The sequence below is a fragment of the Lycorma delicatula genome, chromosome 1 (assembly GCF_047948215.1).
Source record: "Lycorma delicatula isolate Av1 chromosome 1, ASM4794821v1, whole genome shotgun sequence".
In the NCBI taxonomy this organism is placed as follows: Eukaryota; Metazoa; Arthropoda; class Insecta; order Hemiptera; family Fulgoridae; genus Lycorma; species Lycorma delicatula.
In genome coordinates this window covers 215,743,144-215,759,004 of record NC_134455.1, presented here as the reverse complement: position 1 = coordinate 215,759,004, position 15,861 = coordinate 215,743,144, and the positions used below count along the sequence as shown (strand labels likewise).

General features: G+C 30.0%; 1 protein-coding gene across 3 annotated transcripts in view; it reads right to left on the bottom strand.

Annotated features, from left to right (window-relative positions):
- The window catches only part of LOC142328468 (uncharacterized), a 167,516-nt gene that overhangs the window by 87,642 nt on the left and 64,013 nt on the right, over positions 1–15,861 (bottom strand). For all 3 annotated transcript variants that reach the window (XM_075372274.1, XM_075372291.1, XM_075372282.1), the window contains exons 6-8: positions 11,362–11,585; positions 1,723–1,782; positions 363–505 (exon numbers count right to left, since the gene is read on the bottom strand). In XM_075372274.1, the coding sequence (XP_075228389.1) occupies positions 363–505; positions 1,723–1,782; positions 11,362–11,585 (427 nt within the window). The remainder of the gene's footprint in view (positions 1–362; positions 506–1,722; positions 1,783–11,361; positions 11,586–15,861) is intronic.

The window sequence follows — 15,861 nt, the reverse complement described above, 5'->3', positions numbered from 1 at the left end:
CAGAGAATGCTCCTGATATGATAGTATTTTAAAGATAGTAAATCATACCTAAAAATATTTTAGTTATCTTATGAGTCAGTAAATAAGTTCTCATGTAACAATAGTTAAACTGATATTTTGAATTTGTCATGTTTATAAAAACATTTTTAATGAAAAAAAAAAAAATTATAAAAAGGATTTAAATTTTAAACAATCAGCTGCTTTACACAGGACTCAAAATAGAAGTTACATTTTAGAAACTACATTTATTTCTATTACTTAATTTAAGGTACCATAATTTTGTACTAAAAAGTTAAAGGTCACTTGGTAAGTATCTATTAATAAGTTGAAATGTATAATTAAGAAAAACAAAAAAAACTTACCTGGATTCAGATGTTGAAGCCCAAGGATTTCTTCCATCAAATGCTCTTGACGGTGCTTTCTTTCGTTTCTTCTTTTTTTTCTTTGAGGTTTTTTCTTCTACCACAGGAACTTCTATTGGCCGCACTACCTCTGGTGTTTTACTCTGTGTCAATAAAGACATTTTTAATAACATTAGTATATTTAATCATTATTTCATTTTCAACTTTTCTATGCAATACAAATACTGTAAAAAAAAGGAATTTAGTCAAAATTTTTTCATTTGTTATATTTTTTTATTGTTTATTATACTTCATGATTTCTTATGGTAAATGTTTCTGAAAGGTTTATTTTATTATATTTAGACAACAACATTGTTTATGACAGTAAACAATGTTGTTGTTTATATTGATTATGTTAATGTGTGCACATTATTGTTAATGTAATAGAAACTGTATAATTGACAATACAATACTACATTACATTAACAATATCACTATTACATTACAGGTAACAATATCCTAAACATAAAAAAATTATTAATAAAATAAAGAATTGCAATACTACAATTTATATATAAAAAATGATTTATAATGAATAACAATTTTCATTAAATATAAAAAATAGACAAAATTAAAACAGACATACAAAATAATAAATAAAACATAACTCAATTAACATCATTAACATCATTTGTAATGGTGATATATTTAATTAATACCAATCATAAATGATAGCATTTTAATTAATACAGTTCTCAAGCATTTATAACAACTAAAATAACACAATTGAATATCAAAAGGATGTATCAATTACAAGCCTTAAGCAATTAATCTGAAACTATCTCTGTCAGTTGACATTTCTACTATTGAATTATCATGTTCACTGATTTATTACTGAGAGAAGTTTGAAAATGCAGTATAAAGTAGAACTTCTGTAATTATCAAAACAACTATATATTAAAGAATTTCTTTACTTAACACACCTGGGTTATCAATTCCGCTCACGATTACTCCTAGTAATATAACTACATAATGCTACAAAAGATAGTATTTGGGAACACAATATAAAACGAATATATGAACCATGGATTTAATACGTACTAGAAAATCAAATCACTGTTAATATTGTTCATTGTCACTCATTTTACCAAGCTCTCTATTGATGGCAAGAAATTAAACATAATTTGAATGGATAACATTAACCAATAAAAGTTGGGCAAATGCAAGCAATGCTTTATTAACACTCACGGAATCACAACAAGCAAAAGTGTAACAGAAACAGATCCAGAATTAGCTGAATTGTAAATGAGTACTTTTAACCTCTGACATTCATCAGTAAAAAAAGATTGAATATCAAAACTAAAATAATCAAATTTCTTACCTTTTGTTTTTTACTTTTGCTTTTTGTATCCTTACTTTTACTGGTATCCTTTGATTTTGCCTGAAACAACATCCAATTATACTTTTAATTCTAAAGAAAAACAAAATTAAAAAATAAAAAATTTTTTACCTAATCGAAATTCATTTCATAAAATACAATAAAATCCAAATGAATTCTTTAAAAAAATCATCTAGGTTAGGGTCTTAGAGGTAGTTGTAACTCTCAACAATAACAATCATTTGTTATTGTTATTTACTCAAGAGTTGTGCATATTTCAAAGATAAGCATAGCATTTTAAATTGTGAATTGAGGATTGGTTTTATATAACCTGCACAACTAATTAACTATTGACCATTTGCTGTTAAATACAATCGAGTTGAAAACAAATATTAGTAATTTACCATATGTATGTACAGAAAAATGATTTTTTGTTGCTGACCTTAAAAAACTGAAATTATATGACTGTGCTTCTATCATCCAGGCTTTCTAACAATATTTGTTTTACTTAATTCATTACATTAATCAGAACATTCTTTAACATACATTACATCTTTGTTAAATAACTTTGAATATACTTAAGCTATAATATTGTAGGAATCAGTAAAATTGAAGCTCTTAAGTTTCTATTCATATTTTGAAAGGCTCATCCTTTATATATACATAATGAAGAGAATTTTTTCTTTTAATAAAATTAGGGGAGGAAGTTACATTGTTTTTTATACATGCTTCTTTTGAAACACCTGTATACAAAAGTAGTTGTTTGAACTGTAATTTTATGAATAACTAATTTGAGTTAAGTTTATATAAAATGTAATTTACTTGTACATTTATATTTTGTTAAGTTCATTGGTACTTATTTATAAATAAAAAAATCAACACATTTTATCACATAATGAACTCTGTACAAATATTTATTTAATTTAAATATTACGGATAGCCTAATAAATAAACATGTTTGATTAGGTTTGCCTGAGACACATATATTATAATTAGCTACAACTTCTTGTAAAGAAAGTCATGCAAAACAAGATATTACAAAATATAAATAAATTTTTAAATTGCAAATTTTAGTGGTATTCAATGAGCGAGAAGGTAGATAAAACAATTTCTCTGATAGCCAATCTAGAAATAGCTAGGCAAAGATGTCATTCATAGAATATAGAGATTAGGAGAAAACCCAAGTGAGATTGAACTGAAGAGGTTATTAAGAGGAGGATGGATGATCTTTCTGCTTCCTCCATTGAGGAAAGCCTAACTAGTCAAGACGTCCACTTGGGGACCTAAAGACAATTTAAAAAGTGATTTCTTGAAGGCAGGAGCCAGGACTGGTAGCTCTGTCCCATGAGTGGTATTATTTGAGAAGTATGAACAGTTGATAGGGGGTCTTGAGAATCCCTTACACACCTCTGCAGGGGTGCATAAGAGAGTGATTCCAATGACTCATTGAGTTTAAGGTGGCACTTTCTGCTTTAGACAATGGGTTTGAGACTCTTGCCTCAAGGCCTGCTGAAATTAAGGAAGTCGTGATTAAGGAAACTGTTTCTGTCTCTGTGCAGGTAGAGAAGAAATGCTATGCAGAGGTGTTAAAAGATAAACGGAAAGCCAGCTTGGCCTGTAAACAGCCTGAGGTTATATTTTTGAATAGGGAGAAGGGCTCTACAAAGACAAACAAAGAGATTAGAGAAGACTTTCAGGTTACCCTTTCAGGCAAAAGCTCTAACTTGAAAACCAGCAACATTAAAGAGATCACAGAGAGTAATTTCAGTCTCTGGCTAGTAAAAGAGGGAAGTCAAGGTAGATCAGAAATGAAAAAGAAGGCTTCATGTCATTGTTTATATCATAGATTGTTCAAGAAGGAGATTATGTTTGTCATCAGAAAGCAAAACACCAACATGGATGAGGCAAGATTCAAGTCTGAATGTAGGTTTTTGTTTAAGACTGGAAGAAATGATGCTCAAAAATATCACAGTTTTTGAGGTTGGGCCTGGTGTCTTCAGCAAATTTGTTACAGAGCAGGTTGCTTGTTGTTTTCTTCTTGTAGAGTCAAGGAGTACATTGATGTTTAGGGGTCTAAACACTATAAGTGTTTAGAATTGGATGTAGGGCACAATTTTATCAACATGCTTCACTCTAAGTACACTATGATGATGAGGAGACAAGCATGAGGAATATCCCAAATTACAGAAGATTGCAAAAGGATTGTAGGTGCTCTATTGATAGTAAGGACTGTGATTGTTATTTAAGGGCCATTGAGATGTATTTCAATTGATTTCATAATTGCCCAGGTTGAATTAGGTGAAGTTGATAGGAGACTTGAAATTGTTCTTCTGCAACATCCATACGTGGTTACGGGTGCCAGGTTTTAGTGTTTGACAAAAGTTTTATACTAGATCTTACAGTAAGATCACGGTTCTTTGTAGGAAGTTGATAGACTGTGTCTTATAGCAGGTTTTGATATTCACCATATTGTTCTCAAGTTCATTGTCAGTGGTCTTAATTTCTTTATCAGTTCATATTTTCAATACAGCGACCCTATCAAGAATCACTTGGAAAGATGAGGTAGAATTCTTGGTCTTGTTGGTAACTGTCCTGTAGTGTTAGATGCTGATGTGAATGCCAAACTGCTTCTTTTAGCCCAGTGGGATCATGGACGGTGGTGGTGGATTATTGGAAGTTTTCATTGTGCAACATTTATTTATTGTCACTTGAAAATTACATATACAATTTTATTCAAAACATTTATCCTTGATGAACATAGGAAAAGAAACCTTGAGCACTAGCTGCGAGTATCATAACAGGATGATTAATAAAAGAACTAATTAAAAATACAATATTTAACTAAACAAAAATATATGATTTTTGTAACATGATACATAAAAATAAAAAACTGAAATTGAAAAATTATATATTAATTTATTTTGTTGTATTTATTATAATCTTAAATTTATTGTTATTAGTATGGATTATTTTTGTATTTCAATTTGTTAATTTAAAATATATATTGTGTTTCACCCATTCAACTATTTCTTTGATTAGATTACAATTTATTATTTGGATGTTAAAATGATTGGGAACTCTGTTACGAATTTTACTGGAATAATATGAAAATTGATGTTTGCAAACAGTTAATTTTGAAAAGAATATTTGTTGTTCCTGCTGAACGAGTATTGTACGATGAATTTTTAAATTCAAAATCATTTATATATTTTTTTTGTATGTAGAATTACTTTCTTGACATATATTTGCTTCAAAGTAGGTACTTTAAATTCTTCAAATAAGCATGTACTGTGATATAATCTTGGTCTACCAAGAGTTGCTCTAATTAAATAATTCTGGAGCATAAATATTTTATTAAGATGGGTATCATATGTTCCTCTGCGTATCTTGATTACATTTTGAAAAAGTGAATGAGCATATGCAAAATATATACTTATTATTTCAAAATCTTTAATTTAGTTTATTATGTATAAAGTATGAATAAGGTATTTTATTTAGTCTTGATGTTAAATACTATACATGGACATTCCACTTCATATGATCGTCCAATATTATTCAGAGATATTTTATTGATTTGACTTCATCTATTGACCGACAACGGCAGTTACTGTTTATCGATTCGCTATTATTAACTGAACATGTATGTAGTTTTAGTTGAAATTCATGACGGGGTGCCAGAAATCAAATGGGGTGTCGCCTGAAAAAACCAAAGCAGTGTCATTAGCGAAAGATACTATGGTACCGTAAGGAAGGTTTAGTTTTAAAAGATCGTTGACATATATTAGAAAAAGTATTGGCGACAGTACTTTGTGGTAGTCCAAAGTTTGTGGATTTTATATTGACATTATACTTAAAGACAGAATATGACTTCTACCCTTAAGGTAGTTTTCAAATAGTTCTTTTACTGGTCCTCATCGTACCACAGTTATTTGGTTTATGTATTAAAATTTTGTGAGGAATTGTGTCAAATGCCTTAGCTAAATCGAGGAATATTGCTATTGTCTTATTGCTTTTATTAAAATTGTTGTTAATTATTCTAATTAAGTGTAAAACTGCATCTTTTGTTGATTTTCCAGACTGAAAACTGCACTGATTTTTATGAATAAAATTGTTTTTATCAAGAAACATTATTATTCGGTTTTTTAATATTTTTTCAATTATTTTGGAGAAGTTACTTAACAGACTTATAGATCTGTTAATTTGCTGGGTTGTTATCTCCTGATTTATGTATTGCAATTATTTGGGCTATTTTAAATTTAGTAGGGAAATATCTTTCAATAAAATGTATATTTATTATGTGTTCAAGTGGTTTTACTATGTAGTTATTTCTTTTAAGCAAGAAGCATTAAAGCTGTAGATTCCAGGTGATAAATTATTTTTGAAATTTTTTATTACATTTAATATTTCAGTAATATTTTTTGGATTAAGAAACAGGCTATTACCAGAATATGGGGTTAATGAAAGAGGCAGATTTAAGTTATTTGTATTTTTTAGTGTCGCATTTGCATAATTTTCTTCTACATTTGTACAGTGGTTATTTAATTTATTAGGTTCAATTTTCAGTAGTGTAATTTCTTTTTCCATATCTAATATTTCATTAATATATTCCCATGATGTCTTAATATTCTTTTTATTCAGTTGGAACTTATTAAAATAATCAATTTTTGCTTTCTTTATTATATTGTTTAATGTGTTCCTATATTTCTTATAGTAATTTTTTAGTTTTGTATTAAAAGGTTGTTTTAATAATTTACGGCACATTTTATCTCGTTTTTACATAGCAGCTACCATGCTCGGAGTGAACCATTGTTTTGGTGGATTATTTTTATGTGATATTTTAATAATCTGTTTTGTTTATTTAAGTAGTCAGTAAGTTTATTAATAAAATTTGTCACTAATGTATCTATAGTGTCAGTGCTATTACTGCATAAGTTGTTCTAGTTTTCTTTATCTAAACTAGATTTAAGTACATCATACTTTATTTTATAGCGTAGGAGTCATACACTATCAAATCATCTAAACATGTTCTGTAACTTTTTAATGTTCTGGTTCTTTAATTAATTTCATATGCTGGAATGGTAGGTTGTTTGGTGGAATGAATATAAAAATATTACTATTGGAAGGAATGTTACTGCAAGATTCATACTTTGTCTATGGTTGATGATTGCTCTAGCGATCATCGACAAATTGTTTTTTTAGATTGACTGAGTTGTGTGATATTTGCAGGTGTAATGTTCCTGTTCAGCAGAGTTGCTTCCTGCACAGAAAGGTGGACTGGTCTAATAAGTTTGTTAACATTCTTTCTGCTAAACTCCTTGTCTTAGACCGAGGTCTGGATGACATTCAACTGGAGAACCTAGCAGAGAAGTTTTCTCTAGCTTTTATTGATGCCACTGAGAATTCAATTCCCTGCAGTCCAGGTCGAGAGAAAATTGCTGCTTAGTGGACTAGGGAGTTGTCTGTGTTGAAGCAATCCGTGAACCATCTCAGACAAGCTACTCAAGTGAGAGTGATCCTGATCGGCAAGTGATATTAGTAGCTGACTACCATGGGTAGAGGTCTGAATATTTTCATTAAGTCAGAACATCTAAAAGAAATTCTTGGTGTTCTTTTGTTAGGGAGCAAGGAAGACACATGGGGTATTTTTTTTTTTTTTTGTTTGGGGGCGAAAAATGCCTGTTATCATCGCCCGGAATTTTCTTTAATAAAAAGGTAAAATAACACTAAAATAATAAAACTAATATAAATTATATATTACAAAATTTAAAACAAAAGTTAAAAAAGTGAAATAAAACTCAAAACTAATATCGCAGACAGAGTCTTTAAAATACAAAAGCTAAAATAATAAAAAATGGAAACTATATAAAACTTAACTAATTCTGATAGGGAGTGCAAAAAACTCCCTACTTGGATAATAAAATTAAAGACATAGAACCAAAAAAATCAAAATTGAAAATAAGGGGGAAAAAAATTATCAAAAACTCTTCTAGCATAAAAAATATATATGACAGTATTAAATTTTTTGCAGTAACCTAGTACTATGCAAGAACAGAAACATTCGGTTCAAAATTTCATTATCATTGTACAAGATACCATGGATGTTTCTGGGTAGATTAAATTTACGACGCCATAACATATGTAGTCTATGAGAATGTGGTACGCAGTCATGGGGTATTGTGCATAGAGTGCTAGGACATAAGCATAAGAAAGATATTCTTCTGTTTGGCTCTCTTAACCTACAAAGGTGTAGTTTCTGATAAAGCTCAAATCTTAAAGATTCTATTAATGATGGATTGTTGAATGATGTCAACATCAATGAAACCTTATATCATGTGTAAGTTCAAGAAGTGGTTGCTAATTTCCACTCTGATCTTTTGTCTTTGGAGATTACAGTGGCTGAGGTACATCAAGTGATCTGTATTTTGGTAGAAATAAATCCCAGAGTTTTGATAGAATCACAGTGGAGTTCCTTATCTGTTCTGTCAGAATTTGTGTTGGTACTTTGACTAGGAACTTTAATAGGATGCTGTTTGCTGGTTACTTGCCTGCTTGTTGGAAAAAAGATGTTCTTTAACTCCTATTTAAAGGTAGAGGCAAGGACACCAATGTGAGCTCTTCTTAGAGATCTCAAACGCTCCTACCAATTATCGGAAAGGTTTTCAAAAAGGTTCTATATCTTTATACTAATGGAGGCTTAATTCAAGGAAATTATTAATGGATGATCAATATCGTTTTTGCCCAGGCAGGAGCTCAGAGGACACTGTTCTAAGGTTACGGACACTGTTTCCTCTAGCGAGTCTCAATATGTTCCAGGTGCCTTTTTGGATATATCTGGGGCATTTATTAATTTGTGGTGGCCTTCTGCCCTGTTTAGCTTCAGAAGAATGACTGCACACAAAAATGAGCTAAATGTACTATTTAGCTATTTTAGCAATCAAGATGCCATTCTTCATGATGGCGGCTTAGAGATAAAAAAGACACTATCCAAAGATTGTTCACACAGCAGTGTGCTAGACTTTTGCTCTGGATTATTGAATTTGAATTTTTAATGCAGCTGAGATTACCCAGTGGATGTCGCGTCATTGCTTATACAGATGATGGGCTTTTCTGGTTAAAGAAGATTTGAGGAACAAGACTGAGTTTAGAGCAGTCCAGCTAAACCAATGATAATAATCCAGTTATAAAGTCAACACCATAAGATTGTGTTTAGCTGAGAAAAACTACTATGATGTTATTCAAGGGTTGAGTGGATGATACATGACGAACTTGTGTATCGATGGCAGATAACCCAATTAGACATGTTCCGCTTCAGAAGTATCTAGGTGTTTTCCTTGATGAGAATCTTTGGTTCAAGAAGCACTTTCAATATGTCAGCGAGTAGATGTGCGATTCTCTTTTTTTCTGAGTCCACAACAAAGTGTCATTATTAGCACCTGTACACAATATTTATATTATATGTAAATAAATATTAAAAACTGACACTTCACCTATTCACAAACAGCATATAATAACCTCCTCTCAACAGTTATTTCTGCATGAGGAGCTCCATGATGACACAATATTCTTAACTGGACAAAGTTTATTAGCATTCCATTCACTTTGCCACTCATCATGAACCACCTTCTTCAGAAAACAGACAAGATTATTCAAAACAATGTGATTGGTGAAAGGAGGTTGGAAAAAAAGCTTCTTTTGACGCTCATCAGCACACTCATTGCCTGAAATTCCAATATGGCTGGGGATCCAGCAGAAGCTCACAGTTGTATTACGTTCAGTCATTTGCGAAGATGTGTGATGCTTTCTTTGGTATTCATAGAGTAGTCCATCCTGATTGGGAATTAAATTTTAGAAACATGCATGATCTTTACAAAGATGTTTGTGAGTTTATAATGCTGTAGGCTGCACTTATCTGGACTCACCGACTGGGAAATAAATTTTATAGGAATATTCTATTGAGAGCCCAGTGTCTCCTGTTACTGACAGTGATTGGTGGCTATAGAACTGTCTCTTGCAAGGCAGTCCTTGTTATTGCAAGTGTTAGTTAAGCCTATTGATATCCTTGCACCAATTATACTATGATGTCAAAATATAGGTCAACTCACCTTCTGGTGCATGCAGGAAATAGAGGATAAAATTAAATTTCCATTCACTGCAGGTCAGGTAGGAAGCATTGTCTAACAGCAGTCACAAGCGTAGTATTTTCTCAGCCATAAAAGGCTTACAAGTTGTTAGGTGGGTTTTCCCCCAATCAGCACATTTCTCGGTTTCTTTCTGGACATGGTGCTTTTAGGGATAAATTGGCTAGGTTTAGATTGATTGTCTCAGGTCTATGTCTGGGATGTAGAGTTGTTGACAATAAACACCATGTCCTGTATGTATGTATAAAGTATGAGGCTGAACGTATGAAAATAGTCAAGAGAACTTGCAAGAATTAATTTTAATTTCTATTTGTAAGTTAATTGGTAAACTGGTAATTGGTTAATTGGTAAGGGAGTGGAATATAGTTGCTGAATTCTCCTTGCAGAGGGTGGCTGAAGTGGTTTGATGCTCAAATAAGAGAAGCAATACAGAAAGCTAGGAGCTCGCTTAGGTGCTTACTTCACCAACATAGGTATTTTGGCATCAAGTCCCAGTTAGTTGAGCTATTTGTTTTTTGGGATAGAGGTAGGGTGTGTTAATAACTCCTGTGATGGAACTGCAGTGTGGGAAGGTGAAGGCACTGATCTCTTTCCCAAAATAGACCAGATCAGAAAGAGTTAGTGTATGCTTTTTGTTGGAATTTCATTGATTGTCTCAAAAAGACAATGATTTCTTGATTGTCTCTGACAAATTAAGAGATGGGTTTGGGCATTTACACAACAAAATTGTTGTCATGATCAACACTTGTTTAAGGGGTATGAGAATAGTATTTGGATTTTGCTGGTAAACTCAAATGAATAAATTAAATGTTTTTGTGTCCTTTGGTGTTAAGAGAAAGGCGCGCTTCTACAAAATGGTCAGTCAGTTGTTGAGAGGGCTACAAATTAAAGTAAGCAAGATTGGAAGAAGCCTAATATGAAGACAACAGTAGCTCAAGTTAAGTTGCTTAATGTCTGCTAGAGGCCAATCTGTAGGCCGTGATATTTAATCAGATTAACAGGTGAAAAAGATGGCCTCTAGTAAAGCCCATCAGGGCTAGCAACAGATCAAAACAAGGTGGACGTCTTCTCCTAGAGGGGTCAGAATGGTATTCAGGGATACCATTGAGGATAGTTGCCTCAATATTATGGGCAATATATTCAATACCATAAAATATATACTGCTAAAAATGAGATTTTCATCAAGAAGAAAATGATAAGGTTAGAAGTTACAACAATACAAATATCTTAACAATAAATTGTGGGTTATGAAAAATAATTTTAAATGTAAATAGGAAAACAGAACATGGAAAAATTCAAGGTCTAAGAGTTAAATGTAAAATAATTCTTTATAAATTGATATTAATCATACATTAAAAAGAATTAGAAAACTAAATTACTTAATGTTAAAATACGAACAAAAACACTGACTAACAATACACTTAAGTGTCAAATAACTTACAGTAAGACAAAATTTACAATAACATATATAAAATAATATAACTGAATAATTAGTTAAACATACGGGAGAAGAAAAATTTGAAGATTTTTTATCTTTGCTTTTGTCTTTTTTTTTCTTTCCATCATCCCTGAGAGCATCCTCAATTTGTCTTCGTTCAGCTTGTTCTCTGATTTTAATCTGAGCAATCCTTCGTGAAGCTCTAACCGATCGACCTTCAGTCGCAGCAGTATCATCATCATTATTTACTAAGGTTTTTGGGTCTATACCCAGTTCAATTTCCAAACGACCTGAAAATTATTATTATATAAAGTAATTTACAAATTTAAAAAATAAAGTAAATTCACTGTTTATATAACTGATAAAATTTATAATGATTTCTGTAACTCAACTGATACATTTTTGAATCAGTAAGCTATATTAAAAAAATCTGATTCTGTATGCTATATTTAAAAAAAACTGCTGTATGCAAATAAAAAAAAACATATTGACATGGGTTACTAGATTAAAACACCAAAGACAATAATCTAGATAAACTAATTTAATTAATAAGATTATTGTTAATATATATTAAGAATAAAACAAAATAAGAAAATCCATCATGGTCAAAAATAAAAGTTTTACAACTATTTCAACTGATAAAGCACAAATATGTTATTAAGCTCTGAATATGTGCAATGAAACAGAACTATCCCATAACCTAATGATAATCTATTGGAGAACAACACACAGCCAGTTTTATGTTATTTTACATGGAATATTTTAAACTTACGTTCTACTTTAAATCTATTAATTATTATTACACATTTAAGTGTAATTTATTTACAGGTTAATAGATTACTATATTGTAATCAAAAATTTTAAATGAACTAATATAAAAAAAATCACATCCCTTAGTTATATGAAAGTATTTAACCTTCCGGTTGGAAAACAATTAAACTCTTAGGTTTCCCTTAGGGTATCCTGATGCTGATCCCTGGTAGAGCTTTAGTGACTGAGGAATAGCAATTTGTTTCACTGTACACCTAGTTAATAAGCTCCAAAAATTGTTTACTGGTAAAGTTCAGTTCTGATCCCAGGAAAGATCTCCAAATACAAGAATAACTATGGACAGGGTGGGTGTTTACTTCTTGTTTACTGCCCTGAGCCTTTACAAAGGAAAAGATCTTTTCCTTCCATTTCACTTGAGAATGAAAGTAAAATTATGGAGTTAGACAAGTCAAGTGGATTAGTTATGAAAATTTAAATTCAAAAGTTGGCTGACTGAACTGTTTATTAATATCTGTGTGTGTGTGTATATGTATAAAGTGTTTCAATTTTAAAGCATAACTTAAAAACTGTCCTACTTATTAGAATGTAATTAATTTAACAATAATATACAATTTTTTTTTTGCTTGATGAACTAATTCACCATAGAAGCTATTGTATGTAAATTTTTAATGGTTTTAAAAATATTAAAAAATGACTCACAAGAAATATTTTCTTAAGTGAAAATATTTTCTGAACAATCTTTTAAAAGAAAATTATGTACAACTTCTTCAGTGGAATTACTGGTGGCCTTGTTACTAATGGTACCCATCTCAAAATACTTAGGAAATCCCATTAAAAGTAGCTGAAAAATTATTGAACAGTTTGATTTGTTTAATATGTTGTTATCAAATTCAGTCTAAAAATTTGATATGTTTAAGCTTACTGGGATTTTCACTTTCATGTGCTAGTTATAAAATCTGGATATTCTAATTAAAGTTAGTATTTACATGTGTCCTCTTTTTAATAGGCTTACAAAGGTTGATTTGTTGTGTGTAGTGCCGCCTGTATGTGTTCTTTGTTTTTGTTCATTTACAAAAAAAAAATGTAAAAAAAAATAATAACATTTTTAGGTCATTTACACCTTCTTATTTCTGTATGTAACTAATATTAAAGGCTTCTTTATAAGATAACTAGCTGCAGAGGCGTACCACAGGCACGCCCTCTGGGTGGGTAGTCCTGATGGGCGGCGTCTCGGGATGGGATTATTAGGTACCCAAAATTGATTACTTCTTATGTAAAAATTTTTTACATAAGATGTAAAATTTTTTTACATTTTATGTAAAAATTTTTTACATTTTATGTAAAATTTTTTTTTTTTTTTTGAAAGATGAAAATTGATATAACAAAGTTAAATTAGAAATTTAACTCTAGAAATTGATACTAATGTATTGGGCTTTTCCGGTAGTGATAGGTACATTCCAGTGGTAAGCCAAGGGACAGGGACACACACATACTCACAAATGCCCTTTAGTAGGGTAGGATATAAAAAAAAATTTGGGCCAGTATAATAAATATTAGATTTTTATATTCATATAAACATATGTTTGTGACTAATTTTGAAAACTCAAGTAGTAACTTTTTAACCTTACAAATAACTGGCACATGGTTTTCAGAAAACTAATTTTGTCTCTTATTTGGCAATCTAAAAAAAAAAAGACAGCTAAATAGTCGCTTACAATAACAAATATTTTAATAATAAATTCCCACTTCGATTGAGAAGTTACATTCTGTTCTTTCTTTCATGAGTTGACAATTTTCAATGTTATATTTACATGAATCATCATAGGAGCTAAAATTCAGCAGATTGTTGAGTCTCTTTCCTCAAATTAGAGTTAATATGTAATTGTTTATTTTCATTTATTCTAAACCCCAAGTACATAAAAATGCAACATAAAAAATTCTGCTTTTATACATTTTCATTTTTGCAACATTTTACAACTATACATCAACACATTGAGGAAAAGTTAAAACTTGTTGTGTGGAGCAATATTTTTCAGTTTTGGAAATTTTACAGCCCTTCCAAAATAACACATGTATGTAATTTCATCAAGTTTTTAAAAAGTTAAAGTAAAAAAAATTTAAAACAAGCAACAGAAAAGCAACCTGCCATTTAAGAAATAAATGACCACCAGTTTTAGGGTTAAATGTAAAATTATAAATAAAAAAAATAAAATCAAAATCAAGAACTCTTAAAAATGTATTATTTTCTTAAATATGAATATAGTGCAGCCAGATGTTGATGTAAAGAGCATAACTTTTAAGATTAAAACTTTAGATATTTTGATTAATAATGTGCTTTTCATTTCAAGAATTTTGTCAAGTGTCGTTTCATAAAGTATACTGTAATAGTGGAAACTGTGATATAATAAATAAAAAACCGTGATAATTTTAATTTTGTTTGTTTGAATAACTAAAATAATGTGACGTTTTAATTACTACTGATTGCTTATGTTTTAATTACTAGAAACAATTCAATGATAAAAAGCTTAGCAGTAATAAAAAGTTATTTTTCATGTAATAAACTCAATTTATGTCTTGACAATTATAATTCATTTATTCTAACAATTACAGTAGAAATTTGACCTAATATAATGAAATAATCTTGAATGGGTCCAGATCATACCATGGCTATGCTCCATACTCATTCAATTATTTTATACATTCTTGAAAACATCTTTAAAAATATTAAATTTTTTTTTTAAACTAAGAAAAAGATCATATAACAACCTGACTTAGATAATCTTAAAATTCAGTCTTAACTGATAAATGCACAAACTTTTGAGCAATCACCAAATGGAAAAGTTAGCCATAATGTTAGAAAAAGAACAAGATCAGTAAAAACATATTTAACAATTTTCTCAATAAAGTCGACCGCTTAATTTAACAGAAAAGTGTACAAGAATTACATTTCTTATGCTTTGTCAATTTCAAGTAGGGCTTTTTTTAAAGTCCAAAATTTTATAAAAAATCCTACTCAAAAAAACTGCTCTCAGCATTTTCATCACTTCACAGTACAATTATGCGAGTTTGTTTATGGATATGTATGTTTATAACTATAAAAGAAAAAAAAATTATAATATTTTATATTAAAATAAAAACATTCTATTTCAATATTATAAAATAAAATATTTGATGAAAATGAGAAAATATTTGAAATAAAAATGATGAAATGAGTAAAAGTCAATTTTATCTGGAGATTTAAATTCTGTAACATTCTATAACAGGTAGGAAAATTTGGTTTTGTAGTCAGTAGTAATAAGATGATATAATTATTAATTGTTCAGTTCAATTCCAGTAAAATTCTACCTTCTAGTAATTATAGAGAAAGAATTTAATATTTACCCGAAAATCATGTTCAACACTAAAAAAAAAGATGATACTATTTCTTCAGTAGAAGTGTAACAGCGAATCATAACTTGAGATATTATATGATATTCTTCCCAAGCTATAAAACAACCCATGTTTAACAACAATATAACGCTAATCCTCATTATGATTTTTAAGTTAGAAATAACCTGAATCAAATTTCTCAATGGATTAAATTCTAACAGTTGTATGGTCATCATGTTTATCAAATTAAAATGGTATGAACCACCTCAAGCAGTCTACTGCAAACTCAGCTCATCTTATAAAGCAGAAAAAAAAATTTATAGGAAAAATCTATAACTCATCAAACATTGACAAAAACAACAACTGCAGAATGATGAAATTTTGAACACTTCCTCTGACTTACTAAACCGGTAAGAGCAAACATTT